Here is a 27,123-nt window from a genome sequence, read left to right on the forward strand (position 1 = left end):
TTTCCGCATTTAAAAGACATTTTTGCCCTTGAAACTTAAAAATCGATTTTCTCAAAAACTATAAGGTCTTTTTGAAAAACATTTTTTTCCTCTTATTCCCACTGATCCCCTTAATATACCCTGGGAATTTGGTGTTCCTAAACTTTAAGCAGGCTTTGCTATTAACCGTTAAAGTCGGCGGGTTTTTAAATGTATACATTTTTACTTTGAAACTTTAACATCGATTTTCTCAAAAACTATAAGGTCTTTTTGAAAAAAAAAAATTTTCCTCTTATTCCTCCTGATCTCTTTAATATATTCTCCAAATTTGAGGCTCTTAGCATTTAAGGGGGCTTTGCTATTAACCCTTAAAGTCGGCGGCTTTTTTATATTATACGGAGCGTTACGGTTTAACGCGAAATTACGGTAGCGTTTAATGCGAAATTACGGCATGAACGAAACGCGAAATTACGCGTTGAAAATTACGCTTATGGTATTTTCAATTACGATTTTAATGGTAATTACGCTACCGCAATTTCGCATCGTAATCGCAAATTTCGCATGCGTAATTATAGTAATGCGAAATTACAAAAATTTCGGCTCAACTCTACTCACTGCACATCGCCGAAGCTCCCCACGTAGCTGCACCATCACTCCAGAGCAATATACATACTACCTCTAAATACCCGTCGCCTCATGCAGTATATGAGTCATCAGGGGCGGAGCAATAGGGGTTGCAGAGGTTGCTAGAGAACTCCAAAAGTCCTTTTTAGGACTCTTGTGCAAGATAGTCTGTATATTGTGCTATGTACAGTGGCGTAGTAATAGGGGGTGCAGAGGTAGCGACCACATTGGGGCCCTTGGGACAGAGGAGCCCCGAGGGGTCCTCCCTCAACCACAGTATTAGCTCTCTATTGGTCCTGTGCTGGTAATAATCACTTCTATAGATACTTAGAGTAGAGGTAATCATTAACAAGCTGCTCCCCATCCCCTTCTTGCACCTCCGACACCGTAGTTTCCATTGGCAGGTTTTGGTGCGCCGTATCAATTGTTATGTATAGAGTGCTTTGGGGGCTCCATTGTAAAGCTTGCATCGGGGCCCACAGCTCCTTAGCTACGCCACTGTGAGTAACTGTAATTACTGTGTTTCTGAGCCCCGGCAAAGCATTTTTGAAACTCCCACCATACATTGGCTAGAGAAACAGGGGATGTTTGAATAATTCAAATGTAAAGTCCTGGACAGATTGAAACTGGATGGTAGTGGAGGTCATTTGGATTGATGTCTATTGCAGATGGAAACCAAATGGATATACAGTGGTGTGAAAAACTATTTGCCCCCTTCCTGATTTCTTATTCTTTTGCATGTTTGTCACACTTAAATGTTTCTGCTCATCAAAAACTGTTAACTATTAGTCAAAGATAACATAATTGAACACAAAATGCAGTTTTAAATGATGGTTTTTATTATTTAGTGAGAAAAAAAACTCCAAATCTACATGGCCCTGTGTGAAAAAGTGATTGCCCCCCTTGTTAAAAAATAACTTAACTGTGGTTTATCACACCTGAGTTCAATTTCTGTAGTCACCCCCAGGCCTGATTACTGCTGTAAACGGTTTCAAACCGCCAACTGAAGGAGAACTCCACAAACACCAATGCAGGTTGTAAAATTCAAAAGTTTTATTCAAAATAAAAGATAAAAATACACTTTCTACTCCATGTAACCAATGAGAATTACAAACAACACAATCTAATATAACAGTCTTCTTATTATCTTCTGGTCTTCTTTCTATAGAACACTTCCGGAAGCTAGGAGGAAAACAACTGGTTAACAATAACACATAACCTTCCCACCCGGTAAGTATTTTCTCAGCGTTCCCACCCACTTTAATGAAAAATGGACCTTATTTGGATTTCCTAAACCCTGAGTACTAAAGTAATTTCAGTTTAATGCTTCCCTGACAAAACCATTATATAGTACTTTAACCTCTAAGTTTGCTGATCAGCAAAATCTTCCATAACTCAATAGTAACTGGAGTACTCTTGCTTTCTGTTCTCAGTCTGATCAATTATTCTGGCTATTTTTCTTGTTCAATAGTTCAGCCGTTTCTTAGGAAAAGCCAGAATAATAAATGTATAAGGTAGATGGTTAGAAGTTAATAAATTGGTTGGTTAATAAGTTAATAATAAATAATAAAAGAAATAAAATTGGTTAGTGAATTAATAAATTCTTAGTAAATTAATACGTTTACTAGAATTAAATAATAAGAAGAAAATAACTCCGTCACTTGTTCTTATGAGCAAAACTACTCAATATGCTTGCCCAAAAAAACAGCAGAAAACACAACAGTTTTTTTTATAAATCTCAGCTTCTGCCGCTCCTGTATGCAATCTCTTCTGTTCTTTTGCAGGACCAGTCTATTGCCAGAGAAACAGTCTATTAACAGGTACTTCTTCTAAATCTTTCAACTGGTACTGGTAAATGGACATATTAATCCTTTCTCCTTTCTTTCACAGGAATCCAGTCGGACCACTCTTCCCATAGGTAAGTATTTCTTCCAATATAACTTCACACTATCTTGTGCACCACACAAAAAATAACCAAAACAAAATGGCTTCTTGCATTTATTACTTTGGTAAAGTCAGTAAGCTATAAGAGGTTAAGATAGGCCTCTAGCGGACAGGGCAATAGCTTATTTCATTAACCAGATTCACTTTCTTCTCAATCTCACTATTTCATAGTCTCATGCATATTATATGGGCAATATGCAGTTTTTTGACTTTTATAAAAAAAAACCTTTCTTCCCATTTCCGCGACCATTCAGGTAAACTTATGAAAATACAAGTAAGATGATAATCATAACAATTAGGGATTGTCAGTCTCAATTCTCGGTCTCACCAGCACTATACTTCAGCAGTTAGGGACATCACCAGAGCTAATTCACTATAATCAAAATGTTCAAGTATCTTTCTTGTCACACGCTGATTTATCACAGTATTAGGAGCTAGTCTACTTTAGGGGACCCACCGTAAATCCCCATAGAGAATTGGAGCTGTGCTGAAAACGGAACAAATTTCCGCTTTCAGCTCTTTTAAACCCCCACAAGTTATACATGTATGGAAAGCTCAGAATCTGCTCTAACGAATGATGCCACTTTCGGTGAGAAGAAACTGAAACTCACCGTGAACGAGGCGCCGAAAGGCCGCAATCGTAGCTCCGTCGGCCATCTTACATCTGTGCTGGCTCATATTGTTCTCCCTCCTCATTGGAGGGATTGTTAGCTGGGGGCGTGCCAGAGGAAAAAAAAAAAAACGTCAGTAGCTAGTTCTGCGTTGGTCTTGTCCGGGGAGAAGGGAGAGCAGTTTCTGGCATGCCCCCAGCTAACAATCCCTCCAATGAGGAGGGAGAAAAATATGAGCAGCACAGAAGTAAGATGGCCGACGGAGCCGCGATCGCGGCCGTTCCGGCGCTTCCTACATGGTGAGTTGCACCTTTTGCTCACCGAAACTAGCATAATTCATTAGAGCAGATTCTAACCTTTCCAAAGATATATAGCTTGTGGGGGTTTAAAAGAGCTGAAAGCGGAAAATTTGTTCCGTTTTCAGCACAGCTCCAATTCTCTATGGGGATTTACGGTGGGTCCCCTAAAGTAGACTAGCTCCCAGTATTAATCATATTTCATACGTGTCAGATTTAAAGGCTTCTTTCCCAGCACCTCTGTATCAAGAATCACTGGCTATACATCTGACTGGCTCTTTTTCATCTGCCTGAAATCTCTCTCCTGGCTTCCCCACTCCTTGTCAGCCTTGATGGACTGATGGCTGTCTGTGGAGGATTGAAGAATCATCGCAGCGCATTACTTTTCTCCCAAAATGTCAGCTGTCGCAGTGTCTGGCCTGCTTCTACTCAGCTGTGCCTGCTGCACCCCTTCTCCTGTCTGCTCCAACTGCCAACTCAACCCCTCAGAGAGCCATTATATCTTCCCTAACGGCTCCCCTGCTTGTGTGTCTGGTTGCTTAGCAACCTTCCCTCAGCCATCAGCTCTGCCTACCCACACATTACACATTACAACTAAGGGCAAAATGCCCTTACTTAACAAACCTGTGTCAGCAGCATCTCTATTTAAAGCTGCTGACCAGGTAATAATATAGGAATAAAAATAAATAGATCCCCCCTCTTTCTACCTGCTACACTGCCACACCTGTTTCAATCAAGAAATCACTTAAATAGGAGCTATCTGACACAGAGAAGTAGACCAAAAGCATCTCAAAAGCTAGACATCATGCCAAGATCCAAAGAAATTCAGGAACAAATGAGAACAAAAATACTGTAATTGAGATCTATCAGTCTGGTAAAGGTTATAAAGCCATTTTTAAAGCTTTGGGACTCCAGCGAACCACAGTGAGAGCCATTATCCACAAATGGCAAAAATATGGAACAGTGATGAACCTTCCCAGGAGTGGCCGGCCGACCAAAATTACTCCAAGAGCGCAGAGAAAACTCATCCGAGAGGCCACAAAAGACCCCAGGACAACAGCTAAAGAACTGCAGGCCTCACTTGCCTCAATTGAGGTCAGTGTTCATGACTCCACAATAAGAAAGAGACTGGGCAAAAATGGCCTGCATGGCAGATATTCAAGGCGCAAACCACTTTTAAGCAAAAAGAACATGAAGGCTCGTCTCAATTTTGCTAAAAAAACATCTCAATGATTGGCAAGACTTTTGGCAAAATACCTTGTGGACCGACGAGACAAAAGTTGAACTTTTTGGAAGGTATGTGTCCCGTTACATCTGGCATAGAAGTAACACTGCATTTCAGCAAAAGAACATCATACCAACAGTAAAATATGGTGGTGGTAGTGTGATGGTCTGGGGTTGTTTTGCTGCTTCAGGACCTGGAAGGCTTGCTGTGATAGATGGAACCATGAATTCTACTGTCTACCAAAAAATCCTGAAGGAGAATGTCCGGCCATCTGTTCGTCAACTCAAGCTGAAGCGATCTTGGGTGCTGCAGCAGGACAATGACCCAAAACACACCAGCAAATCCACCTCTGAATGGCTGAAGAAAAACAAAATGAAGACTTTGGAGTGGCCTAGTCAAAGTCCTGACCTGAATCCTATTGAGATGTTGTGGCATGACCTTAAAAAGGCAGTTCATGCTAGAAAACCCTCAAATAAAGCTGAATTACAACAATTCTGCAAAGATGAGTGGGCCAAAATTCATCCAGAGTGCTGTAAAAGACTTGTTGCAAGTTATCGCAAACGCTTGATTGCAGTTATTGCTGCTAAGGGTGGCCCAAACAGTTATTAGGTTCAGGGGGCAATTTCTTTTTCACACAGGGCTATGTAGGTTTTGAGTTTTCTTTCTCACTAAATAATAAAAACCATCATTTAAAACTGCATTTTGTGTTCAATTATGTTATCTTTGACTAATAGTTAACGGTTTTTGATGAGCAGAAACATTTAAGTGTGACAAACATGCAAAAGAATAAGAAAACAGGAAGGGGGCAAATCGTTTTTCACACCACTGTATAACCTTAAAGCAAATCTGAACTCAGAACTTCCTCTCTGCTCTAAAAGATAAGCAACAACATAATAACATTTAAACAAATATATTTCTCTGTTACAGCTGATACAAATCCCGCAATACATCTGAACAGTTTCTACTCCCTGATTCATGGAAGCAGACATACTTTTAACATCCTGTGCTTTCAAATCAGCTTATCTGCCATCTCTGCCATAGGCAGTCATGTGACACAGGGAGAGATCAAATTACAACGTGTGATTAGACACAAATGAGAGCTCATTAAACATGCTAAACTCTCTAAATACATACAGGGTATGCAGCCTTTGTTTAACCTTGGTCCAGCTCTTTAACTCATTAGCAGCTTCAACAGAGTTATCTCATTTGAGATAAGTGCACTGCTTTCGAACCTCAGTCAGCGGAACCTGTTGTGCTGTAAATTATTGGCATGCTTTTCTCTCTCTCTCTACTAGCAGACAATATAGAAACTGAAAGCAGAAGCCCTCTCTTATTGTCTCACACTGCCCCCTAGTGACAAGTGGTGGCCATAAATACACTTTACAACAGTACTAATTAGAAGCAGGGAAATGTATCAAATAAGGAGTAAAAAGACATGCTAAAATAAATTGGCCTGGAACACTTGCAAGCCTCTAAATAAATTGGCTGCTGAAAGGTTAAAGCAATCAAGCAGACCGAGAGAAAGACGCCAGGTCTAAGACATAAAGGTGGTAAAAAATTGTAATAACAATTGTTGCATCTTCTAATCTATGTACTAGTTTGTATAATTGTCAGTTGAGGCACCTATGATGCATATATGGGATGGTATGGAAAGTGCACTAACTCCTTTTCACACTTTTCTTCCATCCTTTCTTTTTTTTCCCTTTCCTAATTCTAATTTTTAGAGTATGGCTTATTATATGAATCCAGCAAGTGATATTTATTTATTGATGTATATATTTTAACAGCACCCATAGATACCAGCTTCTAAGATGGCCGATTGGGTGTTTCAAGAGACGTGGCAGGGTGGTCTTATCCTTTCTCCCCTGGAGATAGCCCCTCCTAGTATTTATTTCATCAGAATGTAGGACAATATCACCGAATGAAAGGAAAGGTGAATTGACATGGGTGGGGGGAGTGGCTCTACTCCGTAGCTATGGTGACATTAGCCGTGGCTTGGCCTGTCGCCTAGGCGCTGGAATAATGCACTTGATCAGCTTTCTGCTGTCGAATGACATGTGGAACGCAAACGGGTTAACAAAGGGTAACAAACCATCAATGGTAACAAACTTACTAATGTTCTGAATCTTTCCATGTAGTAACAGGCAACAGCATGATTTTACAACCCTCAAATGCAATACAATACAATACAATACATATCCACACATTTTGCTGTAAAACTTTTTTATTATTTATTTTTTATTTATACTGTCAACTGAGCCTATGCAATAAAAAAAATAAAATTATTGTGTTCTGTTTCCAAGCAAACCAAGTTTTGTGTTAAGTTCAGGTCTACACAAAATGATGTAACATTTTGGAAAAAATATACATCCAAGAAGTCCGGTACTTGATGCCAAAATAGCAAAAATCTGCACAGCCACCATATATTTCCCTTTGGTGCTAAGATAGGCCGGGATCATGGCAATCCAAACACTGCAGAACACCAGCATGCTAAATGTGATGCATTTGGCCTCATTAAATGTGTCCGGTAATGTCCTGGCTAGGAAAGCAGTAATGAAACTAATAGCTGCGAGAATCCCCATATATCCCAGGACAAAGTAGAACCCAATAACTGACCCTTCATTACACTGATTGACAATTATTTCCTGATAAGAGTGAAGATCTAGTTCCTGGAAGGGAGGAGAAATAGACAGCCATAAGACACAGATTATTATTTGAACTGATAAACACAGGGCCATTACAAAATTGGGTAATTTGGTTCCCACCCATTTCTTCCACACATTCCCAGGCTTGGTGGCTTTAAATGCAATGAAAACTATGATGCTTTTCGAAAAAAGAGAAGATACGGCTACTGAGAAGATGACACCAAAAGAGGTCCCACGTAGCCTGCAGGTTACATCCGATGGGGGGCCGAGGAACAAGAAGACTGTAATGATCGCTGCTGCAGCAGCTATTGCTGGAAGTAGTGCTGCAGCTCAGGCAGTTCTGATCTATTTCCATGCAAGCTGTATAGCTTTGTCTGTTTTTCCCTGCTGTCAGCTTGTGACTGATTATCATTCACCTGTGTGGGAATCTGCATGTCTGCTCCCATTGGATGACCTCAGTATAAAGATCTGCTTCCTGCAGGGTTTCCTTGGGTTTTCATAGCCTCAGCTTAAGCCTGCCTTGCTGTCGCTTTAGCCCCCGATCGTGTTTATTGTTATAAAGATACTTTGCTGGTCTTTGCATCATATATTGGTTCATTGCCAATATATATGCATACCAGCACGTTTATTATTTTCCTTGTATTTGTGTTACGTTAATACATCAGTGTCGCTGATGTATACGTACACGAACTGTTTATATCCTGTGTGCAGTTAGTCAGCTTTCCAGCACGTTTTGGTAGGTTGCGCGTACCGTGACCACCCGTGCTGAGGTAGTTACCCTGCTCCTGGTTCTGTTTGTGGATTGCGTTCATCTCTGCGAAGAGATAACGAATCCTTCTGAATCCTGTTCTGTTACCGTTTGTGGATTGCGTTCATCTCTGCGAAGAGATAGCGAATCCTTCTGAGTCCTGTTCCCTGTGTTACTCCATTCCTAGTCAGCGTTGCTGCTTATGTCATATATCGGTTCATTGCCGATATATACATATGTTAGTCAGACGTTACAAATAGTTTCATTGATAGCTGTAATTGTAATACGCTAGGAAAACATACTTATTGTATATTTGTCTGTGTTGCGTTCATCTATCTTAATCCTGCTATTTTCTGACTGTCCTGTCCTGTCTTTGTGAGGCACGCCATCGCCGCATCGCATTGGCTGCCTCATTCCAGTCTGTCTGGTTTTGGACGCTTGCTGTCGCTAAGTAGCCGCTAGCTGGCAAGCGTTCATTCTGTCTACCTGTCCTGATCTCCTCAGTTCTGGTTTGTGCGCTCAGCGCTACTTTGCGCTGAGACGTTATAACGTAAGCATTGTTTGTGGCTGTCGGATCTGCACCGGCTCTGTGCGCCACAATCTCCTATTGGAGTCAGTCCTCCCCTCCACTATACTAGGGATAGCCTGTTTCCTGGTGCTAGTGTGTGTACCTCCTCCACGCCAGCTCATGCGTTGCATGCTGACTGTGGAGAATACACCACCAAGCCTTACATTATGAAAACCCCATTACCAATCCCCATTGTGGGGGGGATTCCCAGAAAGTATGACACTGTTAATTATGGTTCCTGTTCCTTTAAGAAATTTGAAGAACTTAGCTCTGAAACAGAAAATGAGTTTTTCTCTGAATGTGCCAGGTTCCTGACCAATCCTGATCTCCAAGCGACTCCTGTTTCAACCTGGGCACTCCAACTAAGTTATATTTTGTTTAAAGGGGAATTATTCCAGTGGGCATTTGATGTTCTCAATCATTCCGATTTGAAAGATAGACCGCTGGAATTTCTAGCGTTTGTGATCCATAACTGGTTGCGCATAGATCCATTGCCTTTTCCTCTTAATGAACTCCTGGCAGCAGGCCAATCAGCTGCTCCTTCAATTGCTTGCAAGAATGAGCAGCAAGCAGAAAGTGTTACTGATAATTTTCCTGCAGCTTTGAATAAATCACCAAAAACCGCAAGGTCAAAGGCAAAACGCAAACGTTCTAAGAAACGTGTCCAATCTGCAGAATCGTTATCCTTAGCGACTGAGACCTATAATGAGATTCTGCCATTAACAGATAATGAAATGCAATTGTCTTTCAGGGGAGTTAAATGGACTTATGAAACTACTAATGAACTTTCCTCCCTGGCTAGGGAAAATAAAGATTTGTGTTTAAAAGAATTATCTGAGTATGATTATGAGGAGATATTACAGAGTATTGAACAAATCAACTTATTTGTAAAGCAAGGAAAGTTTGCATACACTACAGTTAAACACTTGCTACAGGTATTGGAGCTTCTTAGGAATAAGGAATCTGCCAATCACCTGCTAATTAACCCTATACATGTGCCTGCCACAATCATATCTGCAGACTGTGATCAGCCGGAATGTTTCGCTGTTAAGTATGCATGGGATCCTCCATTCGAGAGGGGAGAGATGGAAGCCCTGGTCTGTGAATGGAAGAATGATTCAAGTTCATTTTGTCAATTTTACAGTGCAAAAAGTGAAATGGTATTGAACGCATGCATTAAGTCAGCCTATAACCTAATAGAGGCTGGTGTGTGTAGGTATGACTGTGTGGCTCCCTTGATTGATGTGTGGGAACTGATTTTGGATGATTTTTATGTGACTCCGAATTCGCAAATTTGGCGTTCTGACCCGCCTGCTTCAGCACCTTTGGCTGATTCAGCAGGTGATTCAGAGCTCTTTTTGTGTGAAATTGAAGTTCCTGCAATTCCACCCTGTACCATGGATAACTCAGTGTTACTTCCCAGTAAAACAGAAGCCACTGATACATTCTTAACCTTGCCCTGCGCAAATTTCTCAGCAGAGAAGCCAGAGGTCCTGCTGACTTCCGAGTCCAGCCTAGCCAGTACTCATGACTCTTTGTTTAGTGAAACAGACACCAGAAAAATCTTGCCTGTCTCTGCAAACACTTCTGCAGAAATTACCTGTGTTAATAAAGTTCAACTCCTGTCTGATCCAGCAGATGCCAATAGATGCACTACATCAGTTTCCGAGTCCCAGCAATCCTGTCTAGTAAACTCAGAACCCCAGCATCTGAATTTTCCAATTTTACAAATGAATGGTGATTCAGATGCGCAAACATTGTGTCTTGATCTTCCTGTTTCTACACCTCGCTCTAGTTTCGTGAATAGCTCAGAGCATCTGCTATGTGAACCTGAAATCGCAGAATTATTACCTTGTTCAGAAAATTTTCCAATAAATTTGCCCTGTACCATGAATTGTGCAGTAGATCTCTCCAATGAAACTCAGGTCACAGAATCATTATGCTGTCCAGCAGGTGCTTCCATGGTTTTGCCCTGCAATATGGACTGTTCAGTGATCCTGTCCAGTGAAGCTGTGGTCGCAGAGTCTTATGCTTCACCCAGTACTTTGGATACTTTAAACCCTCTAGCAGAGGAGGCTGAAGCACTGCTTACCTCAGTTGGTGTTGCAATAATATTCACTTGTCTAGCAGCTGTTTTGGAATTACAGTCTGCTCTAATAAAACTTGATGAATTTCTGCCCAGCAAAGCAGAAGCCATTGAAATATTGTCCTCGTCAGCAAGTGTGTCAGATACTTTGTCCTGTACACAGTCTGATTTAACCAATGTTGTTGAGTCCCTCTCCAGTGTTGTAACAGCCGAGGAACTCCAGCCCTGTCCTCTGAATGTTTCAGAAGTCTTGCCCTGTAACATGGATAATTCTGATTCTCTGGTCAAAATAATAGAAATCTCAGAATTTCAGTCCGGTCTGATGAGTGTTCCTGAAACCCAGCCCTGTATCCTGAAAGATTCTGGTTCTCTGGCCGCTGTGGCAGAGGTTCCAGAGTCCCCTTCCTGTCCAGGGAATTCCTCAGTTTTGCCTAGTCCAGTAGGGGCTGCTGCAATGCTGACTTGTTCTGCAGCGCCTCATGAGCTCCAATCCAGTGTATTAAATGAGTCTCTGTCCAGTCCAGAGGTAGTTGTGGAGTCCCTATCTGGTTCAGTGCATAGATCAGAAGATTTGTCCTGTCTTGTTAGTGCCCCTGAATCTGATTTGTTACTGACTTTGCTGGAATCAGCGACATCTAAGTCTGATCCTGCATTCTCGTGTAAAAATCCAGTAGTTGCGAAGTCTAGTCATGATGATTTTTTTTTGGCCAGTCCTGGTTTTGGTCCTGTCTTGGCTGACCCTGAGGCTCACAGTTCCTTGACATGCCCAGAGGTTTCTCTTGTGCCAGTGTGCCCAGATGTTCTTTGTGTGCCAGAATGCCCAAGTGTGTTTAAGGTGTTAGCGTGCTCTGATGCTTCCTTAGTGGGAACATGTTCTGATGTTGCCAGTCTGCCTGCATGCCCAGAGATGGTTCTGGTCCCGGAAAGCCCTGATATTGATGTTTGTCCTTGTGGCCCTGACTCGGGAATTGCCCTAGGTTCCATAGGGGTTCTTGATAGTTCTCCATGTGAGCCTAAGGGGCATTCTGACCTATGGGGATCTCTTTGGAGCTTCAAGGTGTTCTGGGAGGTCTCTGAGAAAACTTGTCCTGGTGCCTTGGACTGGTTCAACAGTGGGTTTTGTGTTGGTAAAGACAGTACCGGTGGGCATTGCAAAGGCTTTGGCGTTTCTGAACGGTTCCTGGAAGGCGGTGGGTATTGCTCAGGGAGTTTCGGAGGGCTTTCTTCTGGAAATCATGGTTCTGATGGGTGTCACACTGGGGCTTGTAGTACTGATGGGCATGGTTCTGTAGGTTCTGGTTCTGATGGGTCCAGTCTTGTGGGGACTGATTCTGGAATTCGGTCTTGCCGGGCTGTCCCGGTCATCATGAATTATCAGTCAGACTGTTTTGTTGGAAATTTCAGTTTTGAAAAGCGTCTGGAATCCACTTTTAAAGGCGGGGGTACTGTAATGATCGCTGCTGCAGCAGCTATTGCTGGAAGTAGTGCTGCAGCTCAGGCAGTTCTGATCTATTTCCATGCAAGCTGTATAGCTTTGTCTGTTTTTCCCTGCTGTCAGCTTGTGACTGATTATCATTCACCTGTGTGGGAATCTGCATGTCTGCTCCCATTGGATGACCTCAGTATAAAGATCTGCTTCCTGCAGGGTTTCCTTGGGTTTTCATAGCCTCAGCTTAAGCCTGCCTTGCTGTCGCTTTAGCCCCCGATCGTGTTTATTGTTATAAAGATACTTTGCTGGTCTTTGCATCATATATTGGTTCATTGCCAATATATATGCATACCAGCACGTTTATTATTTTCCTTGTATTTGTGTTACGTTAATACATCAGTGTCGCTTATGTATACGTACACGAACTGTTTATATCCTGTGTGCAGTTAGTCAGCTTTCCAGCACGTTTTGGTAGGTTGCGCGTACCGTGACCACCCGTGCTGAGGTAGTTACCCTGCTCCTGGTTCTGTTTGTGGATTGCGTTCATCTCTGCGAAGAGATAACGAATCCTTCTGAATCCTGTTCTGTTACCGTTTGTGGATTGCGTTCATCTCTGCGAAGAGATAGCGAATCCTTCTGAGTCCTGTTCCCTGTGTTACTCCATTCCTAGTCAGCGTTGCTGCTTATGTCATATATCGGTTCATTGCCGATATATACATATGTTAGTCAGACGTTACAAATAGTTTCATTGATAGCTGTAATTGTAATACGCTAGGAAAACATACTTATTGTATATTTGTCTGTGTTGCGTTCATCTATCTTAATCCTGCTATTTTCTGACTGTCCTGTCCAGTCTTTGTGAGGCACGCCATCGCCGCATCGCATTGGCTGCCTCATTCCAGTCTGTCTGGTTTTGGACGCTTGCTGTCGCTAAGTAGCCGCTAGCTGGCAAGCGTTCATTCTGTCTACCTGTCCTGATCTCCTCAGTTCTGGTTTGTGCGCTCAGCGCTACTTTGCGCTGAGACGTTATAACGTAAGCATTGTTTGTGGCTGTCAGATCTGCACCGGCTCTGTGCGCCACAATCTCCTATTGGAGTCAGTCCTCCCCTCCACTATACTAGGGATAGCCTGTTTCCTGGTGCTAGTGTGTGTACCTCCTCCACGCCAGCTCATGCGTTGCATGCTGACTGTGGAGAATACACCACCAAGCCTTACAAAGACACAGAGGAAGCTCAGCATGATGGAGACCAGGAGAAGATAGCTCAGGTTTGTATTATTGGCTTTAACAATAGGTGTGTCCTTATAATATATAAGAATCCCCGATATTGAACAAGCCAGAAGACAAGACAAAATAGAGGCAGATGAAAACACTGAAGTAATGGTATCATCAGTGTAGGAAAGAAATTCCACCCGTTTTGGAATACAGAGATCCTTCTTCTCATTTGGCCATTCATCCTCAGGACATTTCTCACATTCCTCACTGTCTGCAGACAGATATAAAGAAACACAATCATCATATAAGGGTTTGATTAAAGGATTGTATCTTCATAGCATGTGTTGGTGTGCAGGCATTTGTGAAATTCTCCTGAAGTACGGGAACAATCACGTTCTGATAATTTCTCAGTCAGCAATACAGACGAAGGAATTATTATATTCTACTAGCTGATTGTCCGGCGTTGCCCGGGTATGTATTTGGCTGGTGTTGGCTCCGCCTACTTTTTCTAATCCTAACACACAATTACTCACTGATCAAGTTTGTGAGCTTTGCGGTCTTTGGTATCAATAATCTGCATTGAAATGAAACTAATCTGATTGGCTGTGTGTGGCTCCACCCCCTTTTCTGAATTTGAACCCCAGTCACCCAATAACCAACTGTACCAGGTTTGAGGCCTGTGCCATTAACAGCTGGTAGCAATTAAATATTCCCCTTGAAAAGCAACAGGTGAAGTTTAATTCACTGTTTTAGACTCCACCCACTTTTCTGAATATTAATCCCAGTCACCCAGTGACCAACTGTGCAAAGTTTAAAAACCCTGCCATTAACAGAATGGCTGCAGTTTACATTTTTCCAGTGAAATTTGTATTTGTCTCCACCCACTGATGACCCAGTGTTGCCTGGGTATGTATTTGACTGGTGTTGGCTCCACCCACTTTCTAACCCTAACACACAAACACTCAATGACCAAGTTTGTGAGCTTTGGGGTCCTTGGCATCATTAATTTGTATATTCCCATATGCCATGGGTCCAATCCCAGAGGGTGCTATCCTGGCTACAATGGATGTTGAATCCCTTTATACCAACATTCCACACGAGGACAGTATTGCAGCTTGCCAACATTTCCTTCAGTTGAATGATCTACCAACAGAGCCCACACTACAACTTATCAAATATATACTAACTCATAACTATTTTTCATTTGGGAATGATGTATATCTACAGACAATGGGCAGTGCTATGGGAAGTAGAATGTCCCCAGTATGCAAATTTATTTATGGCCAGATTGGAGGAAAACTTCCTTACAACGTGTGAAATTAAACCATGGGCTTACTTCAGATTTATAGACGATATCCTATTAATTTGGACAGCATCACAGGAAGAATTAATCAAATTCCACAAAAACTTCTCAGAATACCACAAGAACATCAAGTTAATGCTCAACTTTTCATCCTCCCATGTCAGTTTCCTGGATACTACAATTTACATACAAGATAGATTTTTAGAAACATCCATCTACCGTAAACCAACTGACCGGCATATTTACCTCAAGTGGAATAGTTTCCACCCGGAACACACCAAAAAATCTATTGTTTACAGCCAGGCTCTGAGGTATAACCGAATATGTTCTGTTTCAGAGGACAGAGACAGACAACTTATGTCACTACGTAATATATTCATAGATCAGGGATATCGTCCACGAATCGTTGATGATCAAATACACAGAGCAACTTTAAAATCTAGAGAGGAACTATTGAAATACACCCCAAAGACTGAAAACAACAGAGTCCCAATAGTGGTCACCTACAACCCAAGATTAAAGACACTGAGGAAGATATCGAAAGCCCTGCAACCGATACTTCATAAAGACAAACGCCTGAAAGAAGTTTTTCCTGATTTACCAATGCTTGCTTTCAGACAACCTCCCAATTTGAGACAAATGATTATCAGAAGTGCATTATCTACACCAGAAACTCCAGGCACATTACCCTGTAATAACGCAAGGTGTGAGACCTGCCCTTATATCTTGTGCACAAGCCAAATACAAATACCAAACTCACAGAAATATCATCAAATATCAGACCAATTTTCCTGTGAATCATCCAATGTTGTATACATGATACGCTGCATGAAATGCCCCTCAAGAGGTATCTATATAGGAGAAACAGGACAAAAACTGCGCACAAGAATGAACCATCACCGCTTTAAAATTAATGAGGGTAAAACGGACACACCAGTGGGCCAACACTTCTGCGAACCAGGACACAGCATGCAAGATCTAAAAGTATTTATTCTTAAGGGTAACTTCAAAAATGAACAAGCAAGAAAGATTTCTGAGTACAAATTTATGAAAATGTTCAAGACATTAACAGAAGGTTTAAATTGTGGAATGGGATTCATGACTCCTTATGTAACATGATTGACTTGGCTTCACTATCTTCAGAAACCTGCTAGATTTCATGTTTGCTTGCATAAGCTCACTGGCTCCAGCCTGCTGATCACCTGACATCTAACTGCTAAACAGCAACCAGTACAACTGCCATCTTCATGCAGCTTCCCTGCATCAGTATTTTACTACAGCTAACATCTAGAAATATGCCTGAAGAAGGGGACTAGATCCCAGAAAGCTTGCATTATTTAACTTTATCAGTTAGCCATTAAAAGGTATTACTTTTACAAGACTTTGTTTTTTTCTACCTACATATATTCCCATAGAAATTCAACAAATCAGATAGGCTGTTTTTGGCTCCACCTCTCTCCAGAATTTGAACCCCAGTCACCCAATGACCAACTGTAGCAGGTTTGAAGCATCTGCTATTAACAGTGTAAAAATGAAAGCAATTTAATTATTCCACTTGAAAATCAACAGGTGAATTTTGATTGGCTATTATAGGCTCCACCCACTTCCCTGAATATTAATCTCAGTCACTCAGTGACCATCTGGGCAAAGATTGGGAACCCTGAAATAAACAGTGTAAGAAGGGCTGAAGTTTACACTTTCCCAGTGAAATTTGTTTTTGGCTCTGCCCACTTTTTGTAACCTGGACACAAAGTCACTACTCAATGCCCAAGTTTCTGAGTTTTGCGCCCTTGGCATCAATAATTTGTATTTTTCCATGAAAATCCCCCTTTTCTGAATTTGAACCTCAGTGACCCAATGACCAACTGTACCAGGTTTTAGGCTTGTGCCATTAACAGTGCAAGAATGGCAGCAATTTTAATATTCTCCTTGAAAAGTGACATGTCATTTTTGATTGGCATTTTTAGGCTCCACATACTTTTCTGAATATTAATCCCAGTCATCCAGTAACCAGCTATGCTAAGTTTGAGAACCCTGCCATTAAAAGTGAAGAAGGGCTGCAGTTTACAATTTCCCAGAAAAATCTGTTTTTAACTCCACCTACTTTTTGTAACCTTGACACACAGTCACCACTCAATGACCAAGTTTGTGAGCTTTTGGGTTCCTGGCATCAAAATTGTGCTAATGAAAGCAGTTTATCCAGCAAAGAAATCTGGCTGTTTTTGGCTCCGCCCCTTTACTGAATTTGAACCCCAAACATTTAACGACTGACTGTACCAGGTTTGAGGCCTCTGCTATTAACATTGTGAGAATGGCTGCAGTTTCAATATTCACCTTGAAAATCAATAGGTGAATTTGATTAGCTCTTGTAGGCTTCACCTACTTTTCCGAATATTAATCCTAGTCACCCAGTGACCAACTGTGTGAAGTTTGAGAACCCTGCCATTAACAGTGTAAGAAAAGCTGCAGTTTACATTTTCCCATGTAAAAAGTTAGTTGTTTTTGGCTCCGCTCACTATTTCTAATCTTGACATACAGTCACTTAATGACCAAGTTTATGAGCTTTGGTGTCTTTGGCATCAATAAGTTTGCATTTTACCATTGAAATTAAACAAATCTGATTAGCTGTTTTTGGCCCGCTCCCTTCAGAATTTAAACCCCAGTCTCCCAGTGACTGACTGTAGCAGATGTTAGGCCTATGCCATTAAGAGTGCATGAATGGCAGCAATGTAAATATTCCCCTTGAAAATCAAAAGGTGAATTTTGATTGGCTGCTGTAGGCTCCACCCACTTTTTCTGAATATTAGTCCTAGTCACGCAGTGGCCACCTGTGTCACGTTTGAGAACCCTGCCAATAACAGAATGGCTGAAATCAATCTAACAAATCTGATTGGCTGTTTGTGGCTCCACCCCTTTAGTGAATTTTGACCCCAGTCACCCAATGACTGACTGTATCAGGTTTGAGGCCTCTGCCACTAACAGTGTAAGAATGGTAGCAATGTGACTATTCCCCTTGAAAATCAATAGGTACATTTTGATTGGCTGTTGTAGGCTCCACCCACATTTCTGAATATTCATCCCAGTCACCCAGTGGCAATTGTGTAAAGTTTGGGAACCCTGCAAAGTAAAAAATGAAGTTGTTGGCACCGCCCATTTTTTTTAACCTTGACATACAGTCACTCAATTATCAAGTTTATCAGCTTTGGGGTCCTTGGTATCAATACTTTGTATATTCCCATTGAAAAATAAACAAATCTAGCTGTTTGTGGCTCCGCCCTCTTCCTGAATTTGGACCCTAGTCACCCAGTGACCAACCGTACCAGGTTTGAGGCATCTGCAATTACCAGTATAAGAGAATGGTAGCAGATGAAATATTCCCTTTGAAAATCAAAAGGTGAAGTTTTTTATTGGCTGTTGTAGGCTCCACCCACCTTCCAAAATCTTAATCTCAGTCACCCAATGACCAACTGTGCAAAGTTTGAGAACTCTGCCATTAACGGTGTAAGGATGGCTGCAGTTTATATTTTCCCAGTAAAAGTGTTTTTTGGCCCCGCCCACTTTTTGTAACCTTGACACACAGTCACTCAATGATCAAGTTTGTGAGCTGTTAGGTTCCTGGCATCAAAAATGTGTGAATGGAAGCAGTTTATCCACCAAGGAAATCTGATTGGCTGTATGTGGCCCCACCCCTTTAGTGAATTTGGACCCCAGTCACCCAATGATCGATTGTAGCAAGTTTGAAGCCTCTGCCATTAAAAGTATAAGAATAGCAGCAGTTTAAATATTCCCCTTGAAAATCAATAGGTGAATTTTGATTGGCTGATGTAGGCTCCACCAATTTTCTTAATCTCATTCACCCAGTGACCAAGTGTGGCAAGTTTGAGAACCCTGCGATTAACAGTGTAAGAATGGCTGCAGTTTACATTTTCCCATTTAAAATGAACGGCTGAAATTTGATTGGATGTTTTATGCTCCGCCCACTTTTCCTGGATTTGTAACCTCGGTCACCAAGTGACCAACTGTACCATGTGTGGGGACTCTGGTGTGATTACTGTGAGAATGGCAGCCTTTTACATTTTTTCCATTGACTTGAATGGGTGAAATCTGATTTGCTGTTTGTAGCTCCGCCCAGGTGCACAGGGGGGCCGTGAGACCCCCAGAACACATCATCCCAGGTAGTAAGGGAGCTGCGTACCAAGTTTCGTTCAAATCGGTCAAGGCGTTTTTGCGTGATCGCGGCACATACACACACACATACACACACCGATTTCATATATATAGATTATATGAGGTATAATAAGAAAATAACATGAATTAAATATTTGATAAGTCCAAACAATTGTTATAAAGATAATTTATGCTCAGCACAATGGATTCTTGTGTTCATGGTGAAGCCTATACATCCGTGCAAGTCTGCAAATCTTTCATAAAATGCATGCTCAGCCAAAAATTCACTGAGGCTAAGTCCTACTATGTGCTACATCCCGTAGAAAAGTTGGACTTATGTATAAAGTAGGTCTGAGTACATATAAGGCAAGATTAACTATTGGTATTTTCAACCTCTGCTTTTGAACAACTTTCTGTTTTTGAATGTGGACATATTGTGAGTTGGTTGTTTAGTTAGTTGGTGTGTGTGTACATACTTGTCAAGTAAACAACTTGTTGTGGGGTTGGTTGTGCATTAAGTTGGATGTGTGTATGAGCCCTTAGACTCCTCTAAGTTCGCATTTTCTCATAATTGTATTGTCTTCTGCACTGCCCTGTAGTCAACCAGACTAAAATGCTAAGTTAGAAATTTCTAGGTATCATAATCCTGCAATTACAAAAATGTGGTGTGGCTGGTAATCCAAACTTAACCACTAGGCGACCGCGTCACGCTGATGGGCGTGCACACGGCACCAGTCCCAGGATTGCTTAACCCTGATTGGCGTAAAGTCCTTGGAGCGTGGTTTGCAGGAGATTATGGATTGCAGGAGATCGCCGATGTGCGCGCATCTTCACTTGGATGACGGGGCTCTACTCCGCCTTCAGTCTCCCAGTGGGGATTGCGGCTCGGAGACTGTTAACACAGTACAGCGATGCGATCTACGGCAGCGCTGTACTGGGGTAAGTCCCTCTGGGTGGAAAACAAAGTGATACATTGTCATAGGCTGCAGCCTATAACAGCCGATCACGCTGATTGACTGGCAGGGGAGGGAGGGGGGATTACAAAATTAATACAAAAATAGGGAAAAATATTATAAAATAAAACAAATAATTATTTATAAAAAAAACAACAAGCATCTGGGGAGCGATCAGACCCCACCAACAGAGAGCTTTGTTGGTGGGCAGAAAAGAATCACTTGTGTGCTGAGTTGTGCGGCCCTGCAACGAGGCCTTAAAGCTGCAGTGGCCCAATTTGTGAAAAATGGCCTGGTCTTTAGGAGTTTTACGGTAAGCCTGTGGTCCTCAAGAGGTTAAAGAAATAATGTGTTATTTTTACTTTGCCAGCTCAACAAAACTCTCCTCCTTCACTGTTTTTGGTGTGCAGATTAAAGAGGAGCTGTTAGGTATAAGGTCTCAGAGAAAATAAACACATATATCAGTAGCTAAAGATTGGCTGTACTTACATTACATATGCATTTCACTGTCCACGTTTGGATTTCACAGAATTTGTATATAGTATATGCAGAGATAGATGCTCCTGACAGCTCATGGCAGGCTCCATGTTTTTCTGTCAAATGTGTCGTCATGTCCTGCCTGCTTCCTGATCACAGATAAGCTTGTACTAAATAACACAGTGTGCAGTGAATATTAATGAGCCATGTGGCTAGGAACAATAGCTGACTCCTGCAGTGTAGTCTGCCCGAGATTTATCAGTGCTACGCGATTACAAGCTGCTGTAAGGTCTCATTAGCAGCCGAGGGGAGAGCCCCAGAATGCTTTGCAGTAATATGCGGCTTGCGTCTTCTTAAGAATAACAGACTTGCTGATAAGCACACATCAAAGGTAACTGAGATTTTTATCTTCACTAATTGCTTTTGGGCTTCCTTCTAAACTGTTTAACACAGGAGAATAGAGGTTTAAATTAGCTTCTGCAGCCTGACAGTTACTCTTTAACTCATGAAACAAAAGAAGTGGAAGTAATGCTTACTGGCAGCTTTTTAGTTTGAATCAGGCTAGATGGCTCTCTGAGGATTGGTTTTCACTGCTTTAATGAAGAAACACAGCACAAAGAATAGCTCCTCTGGATCCCTCTGCCCTCCGAGTGTCTAATTTATTAAATATAATAAAGGGTGAGCAAATTTATGTCTGCTGGGTATTGCGCAGGTTGTCGGTGTCATATGTGCCTTTGTGTTACTTCTGGTGGCAGCATTATGGACTTTGTATGGACTTCTGCTGTCCACCAGCAAGTGTATATCCTCTACTTGAAACTCTGTATTTCCTTGGATCATCTGAAGATGGAGCTCTGGAGACTTTTTTGAACTGTCGTCTGACCATTGTGCAGCATTTTTTTAACCTCCTTAGCGGTATTCCCAACACTGTGGTGGGCATACCGCTTGCCGGCCTCAGGAGCCCCCCATGCATAATTAATGTAATCCAATGGCTGCAAAACCTTTAGCTAGCACTAGGCTAGCTAGTACAAGTGTCTTGCTCCCCTCGATTGCCTGCAATCCCCTCCAAACTCCCCATTAATACATTACCCAACCTGGATCCAGTGATCGGCACGGTTTCCCCGCACAGCTCCGGTCTCTCTATGGGGAGGATTGGGTTTGCGCATGATGTCATGACTTCGGCAACATCATGTGCGATCCTCCCCATAGTGAAGACCGGAGCTGTGTGGGGAAACCGTGCTGATCGCTGGATCCAGACGGGGTAATGTATAAACGGGGGATCGGGGGGTACCGGACACTTGCACTAGCTAACCTAGTGCTGGCTAAAGGTTTTACAGCTACTTGATCACATTAATTAACCCTGGGGATGCAAACTGGCAAAACCTCCTGTGTGGAGGTTACTTTGTTCTTTGGATGAACTTGATGGACGTATGTCTTTTTTCAACCCAAATAACTATGTAACTATGTAACTATGGTGTAACACTCAGGAGGTTAAGGCTGCTTCTGGTAGAAGGACCTTGCTAGATTATTTTGCAAGGTGCCTTGTGATTCTGTTCATCAGTCCCTGTTTCCAGTACCATGTACCTTGCTCTTGTATCTGATTACTTGATAACTGCCCTCCTGCCTGCCTGACTAAATATCCTCATTGCGTACTGTCTGTAAGTGGTGCTCGTTGCAAGGTCGAAATTATGGATAGCTGTAATTTTTGTGCGTAAAACAATAAAAAATGGACACTTGTAATCAATCGCTATTATGAATGCAGAGTAGAAGCACACAAAAATTGGACTTGTAAGTTCTCGTAAATTTCATTACGAGTCAGCAATTTTGAGTACTTGAATATTTGAGTGATGTTAATTTATAACAACATTTCAATGGCTTTATAAAGATTCCTTACCAATTTACCTAAATTTAGGCCAATAAAAAAATTATGTTAGTATAGCTGAGAGCTCCATTTGCTGTGGAAGGGGCACTGCTGGGGAACCGGAGGTGGGGTAGTGCCCCTTGTCCATGGATTGGAAAAGGGCTCTGAGGGAGAGGGGGAGACTTGAGCACCCTGCTCCTTGAGAGTCCTCTGTACCTGAAACAATGGAGGCTGGTGTAGCTCAGGGTGCGAAGCCTCACACGTCTGGGGCTCTGCATTCTGGCTATCTCAGCCTGCATGGGGCACAAGGGGTTAAAGAGGCTCGGAATGGGGGGCCCCACATCATTTATTTTCACATGTATGATGCTATGTAAGTATGAATGTATGTATGTATGTATGTATGCATGCATAACTAATATATGAGTGTACAATGCAAGTATAATTAAAGTCTGATTACATAGTTACATAGTTATTTTGGTTGAAAAAAGACATACGTCCATCGAGTTCAACCAGAGAACAAAGTACAACACTAACCTACTCCCTCACATATCCCTGTTGATCCAGAGGAAGGCGAAAAAAACCCACAAGGCATGGTCCAATTAGCCCATAAAGGGAAAAATTCCTTCCCGACTCCAGATGGCAATCAGATAAAATCCCTGGATCAACATCATTAGGCATTACCTAGTAATTGTAGCCATGGATGTCTTTCAAAGCAAGGAAAGCATCTAAGCCCCCTTTAAATGCAGGTATAGAGTTTGCCATAACGACTTCCTGTGGCAATGCATTCCACATCTTAATCACTCTTACTGTCAAGAACCCTTTCCTAAATAAATGGCTAAAACGTTTTTCCTCCATGCGCAGATCGTGTCCTCTAGTCCTTTGAGAAGGGCTAAGGACAAAAAGCTCATCTGCCAAGCTATTAAATTGCCCCCTGATGTATTTATACATGTTAATTAGATCCCCTCTAAGGCGTCTTTTCTCTAGACTAAATAAACCCAGTTTATCTAACCTTTCTTGCAGGGGAGGACTGGGACCTTTTGGCCTGGGGGGAAAACACAACCCAGAGGCCCGAGGGGGGGGGGGGGGCGTTGGGGGGGCTAGGACAGTGAGGCGAATGACAAAATGGGCGTGACCGTGCCATGATGTGGGTGGGGCCAACTGCATGACACTATCATGTCAGTATGGACCAAAAATCTCTGAGGAATGCCATAAAATATTCAGGCAGTTCTGATGGCAAAAAAAAATGTTCCGTACTAGCAAGACATGCCTAATAAAGAAGCTAGTGAAATACAAGTAGACCCCGGTTAATGAAGGAGATAGGGAATGTAGGTTTGTTCTTAAACTGAATCCTTTCTTAAGTTAGAACACTATCATGTCTGTGCCTCTTCTGTCCCCCTCTAAGTCACCTATTACCCCTGTGCCTTTTTTTGTCCCCCTCTGTTACCCCTGTGTCTATTTTGTGCCCCTCTGTGTCACCTCATATCCCTGTGTCACCTGTTCCCCTTCTGCCTGTTGTCTCGCTGTGTCACCTGTTCCCCTGTATCTCGTTTGTCCCCGTGTCACTTTTGTTCCCCCCTGTGTTTACAATAATTATGTATAAATGATTTAGTCAGTGTTTGCCTATTGTAAAAGCTTTCCTCTCCCAGATTTACATTCTGACATTTATCACATGGTGACATTTTTACTGCTGGTAGGTGATGTCAGTGGAAGTAGCTGCTGCTTACTTTTTTTTAGCAGTTGCAAACAGCTATTTCCCACAATGCAACAAGGTTCACAGACAGGAAACTGCCAGGACTATGGTCCTCACAGGAACCTGTGGGAGGGGTTTCACCACAATATCAGTCATACAGCGCCCCCTGATGATCCGTTTGTGAAAAGGAAAAGATTTCCATGGGAAAGGGGGTATCAGCTACTGATTGGGATGAAGTGCACTTCTTGGTTACGGTTTCTCTTTAACCTGCCTGGCGTTCTATTAAGATCGCCAGGCAGGCTGCGGGAGGGTTTTTTTTGAATAAAAAAAAAACTATTTCATGCAGCCAACTGAAAGTTGGCTGCATGAAAGCCCACTAGAGGGCGCTCCGGAGGCGTTCTTCCGATCGCCTCCGGCGCCCAGTATAAACAAGGAAGGCCGCAATGAGCGGCCTTCCTTGTTTTGCTTACATCGTCGCCATAGCGACGAGCGGAGTGACGTCATCGACGTCAGCCGACGTCCTGACGTCAGCCGCCTCCGATCCAGCCCTTAGCGCTGGCCGGAACTTTTTGTTCCGGCTACGCTGGGCTCAGGCGGCTGGGGGGACCCTCTTTCGCCGCTGCTCGCGGCGGATCGCCGCAGAGCGGCGGCGATCAGGCAGCACACGCGGCTGGCAAAGTGCCGGCTGCGTGTGCTGCTTTTTATTTGAGCCAAATCGGCCCAGCAGGGCCTGAGCGGCAGGCTCCGGCGGTACTGGACTAGCTGAGCTCGTCCAGACCGCCCAGCAGGTTAAGTCTACTTTTCCACCTAATCAGTTGTTCTCAGTTATAACTGAAAGAAAACTGATTTTCAAAGTAATGCCCATGTTTTCCTATGGCACAGTTCCCACTTAACGAGTTTTAGCTGAAACCTTTTTCACAATGCACTGCTGTGGAAAAACCGTGTACCAACGCGTACTAATGCATACCAACGCATTAAGTGTAAAAGGGCCCTAAGGGGTACAGTGGAGCACAGGGGCAGATCAGCCCAAGGCCCCTGCAGAGGGTGAGGGACCCCGGACCAGGCATGGCCATTCGCCTCCCTGATCGTGCTCCCATAGTTGGGAATGTTCGCCATGTGTGCAGTAGCAATTTTTACAAACTTTAAGTGCAGAATGCTCCAGGCTGCGGGTGCGCAATTCAGGAGGCACATGCAATTTTCAGATGGAACAGTTGCTGAATGGATATCAGAGAAGGACCAGAAGGACTACAAGAAGCCCTAGGTAAGTTACACTGACCACATTAGGTTTACTTAGAGGAAACCTGAGAAGTGGTATATTTATACCTACATGGGGCTTCCTCCAGCCTCATGAGGTGCGTGGGCTCCATCGCTGTCCTCTCCGCCCGCACCGTTGTCTTGTAGTCCCCCACAGTAATCTGGCTGGCTGCACTCTTCTGCACAGGTGCAGCACGACCGCCTCTTCCGCCTCCCCCCATTCCGCTCCCACAGCTGGGAGTAATACTGTGCAGGCGCAGAGCACTCCCAGGCACGGGAGAGCAGCGTTGGTGCATGCGTGGCAGGGCATGTGCAGAAGCGCATGACTGGCTGTGAGTGGACAGAGTACTGGGGGGGGGGGGTTGTGTAATATTAGAAGACAAAAAAGCAACCGGAGAGGACAGCGAGGGAGCACTTCATGGGGCTGGCCCACCAGTACACAACACAGGTACACTTTAAGGTTTCCTTTAAAGAACTTCCGACGCAAAGTAAGAAATACTATTTTTTACTCACCTGGGGCTTCTTCCAGCCCTGAGCAGCCGTCTCAGTCTCTCCCCACAGCCCTGGTCCTTTGCGTTGTCCCTGCTGGCCTTCCACTGGCGGGGTTGGCTCTTCTGCTCTTGTGCGTCAACATCATCTGGCATATACTGTACTTGTACACAACTAGTGTGCAAGCACAGTATGCGCCAGATGACGTGGATGCACAGGCAGGTGCAGAAGAACCGACCCCGCCAGTGGAAGGCCAGCAGGGAAAACGCAAAGGACCAGGGCTGTGGCGAGGGACTGAGATAGCTGCTCAGGGCTGGAAGAAGCCCCAGGTGAGTATAAAAATAGGATTATATATTTTGCCTTGGAAGTCCTATGCTTAGTGCAATACATCAGTGTGCAGCCAAAGTACAACAATACATAAATATGCATGATAAAAAGTACCAGTGCTGCAAAAAGCTAAATCAGCTAACACCAGCAGGCAGCAGTGAAAGGGTTACAGTTATACAGGAGACAGAGAGATGCAGGGCTAGTGTAATCGGAGCTGGCCTTTGCAAAGCACAATAAACAAATGGGGAGGAGGTGTCCACTTACAAAAGACAGTATCTGTCTGGTCTGTATGTACCTGATGTTTGCCATGATCAGTGTCCCAGCTTCAAGCAGGAGGCTGGGAATGAGGGAGAAAGTTGTCATCTTTCCTGTCACAAGGCAAGACTGGAATCCAGCAGCCTCGGCCACTTCAAATGACGCGCTTGAGCTGCTCTCTCCTCACTGGCTGTTTGTCGCTGCTGGCAGGGGGCAGGACCTCTGTTGCCTAGCAGCATCTGTAGTCGGAGCGAGGTCCCGCAGCTGCTGTGGGACAAACTCACCAGACAGCGGGCGGTTGCCAACACTACGTTCGGGGGAGGGAGCCGCTTCTATAGCATAAGCATCGTCCCTGACACAAAGTACAGGAGGCGGCCCGGGGGGCAATCGACCCCCGTCCTCCCGGGCCAGTCCGCCCCTGCTTTCTTGGTAAGTGACACCTTCCATCCCACATATCAATTTTGTTGCTCGTCTCTGCACCTGCTCTAAAACTGCAATATCTTTCCTATAATGTGGTGCCCAGAACTAAATTCCATATTCCAGATGTGGCCTTACTAGAGAGTTAAACAGGGGCAATATTATGCTAGCATCTCGAGTTTTTATTTCCCTTTTAATGCATCCCATAATGTTGTTAGCTTTAGCTGCAGCTGCTTGGCATTGAGAACGATTATTTAACTTGTTGTCAATGAGTACTCCTAAGTCCTTCTCCAAGTTTAATGTCCCCAACTGTATCTCATTTATTTTGTATGTTGCTTGACCATTGGTAAGACCAAAATGCATGACTTTACATTTTTCAACATTGAATTTCATCTGCCATTTATGTGCCCATATAGCCATCCTATCCAGATCCTGTTGCAATATGTCCCCATCTTCCTGAGAGTTGATGATTCTGCACAATTTTGTATCATCTGCAAAAATAGCAACATTGCTCACTACTGAAACTACTAGGTCATTAATAAATAAATTGAAGAGCACTGGACCC

General features: G+C 43.1%; 1 protein-coding gene across 1 annotated transcript; it reads right to left on the reverse strand.

The window, feature by feature from the left end:
• Nucleotides 1-6,961: 6,961 nt before the first annotated feature.
• LOC137545590 (vomeronasal type-2 receptor 26-like) lies at nt 6,962-25,291 on the reverse strand. The gene is made up of 3 exons (XM_068267026.1): nt 25,144-25,291; nt 13,379-13,639; nt 6,962-7,617 (listed from the first exon to the last, which is right to left on the reverse strand). The coding sequence occupies exons 1-3, from the start codon at nt 25,289-25,291 to the stop codon at nt 6,962-6,964; spliced, it is 1,065 nt and encodes a 354-aa protein (XP_068123127.1).
• Nucleotides 25,292-27,123: the final 1,832 nt, after the last annotated feature.

This window comes from Hyperolius riggenbachi, chromosome 1 (genome assembly GCF_040937935.1).
Source record: "Hyperolius riggenbachi isolate aHypRig1 chromosome 1, aHypRig1.pri, whole genome shotgun sequence".
Taxonomy (NCBI): Eukaryota; Metazoa; Chordata; class Amphibia; order Anura; family Hyperoliidae; genus Hyperolius; species Hyperolius riggenbachi.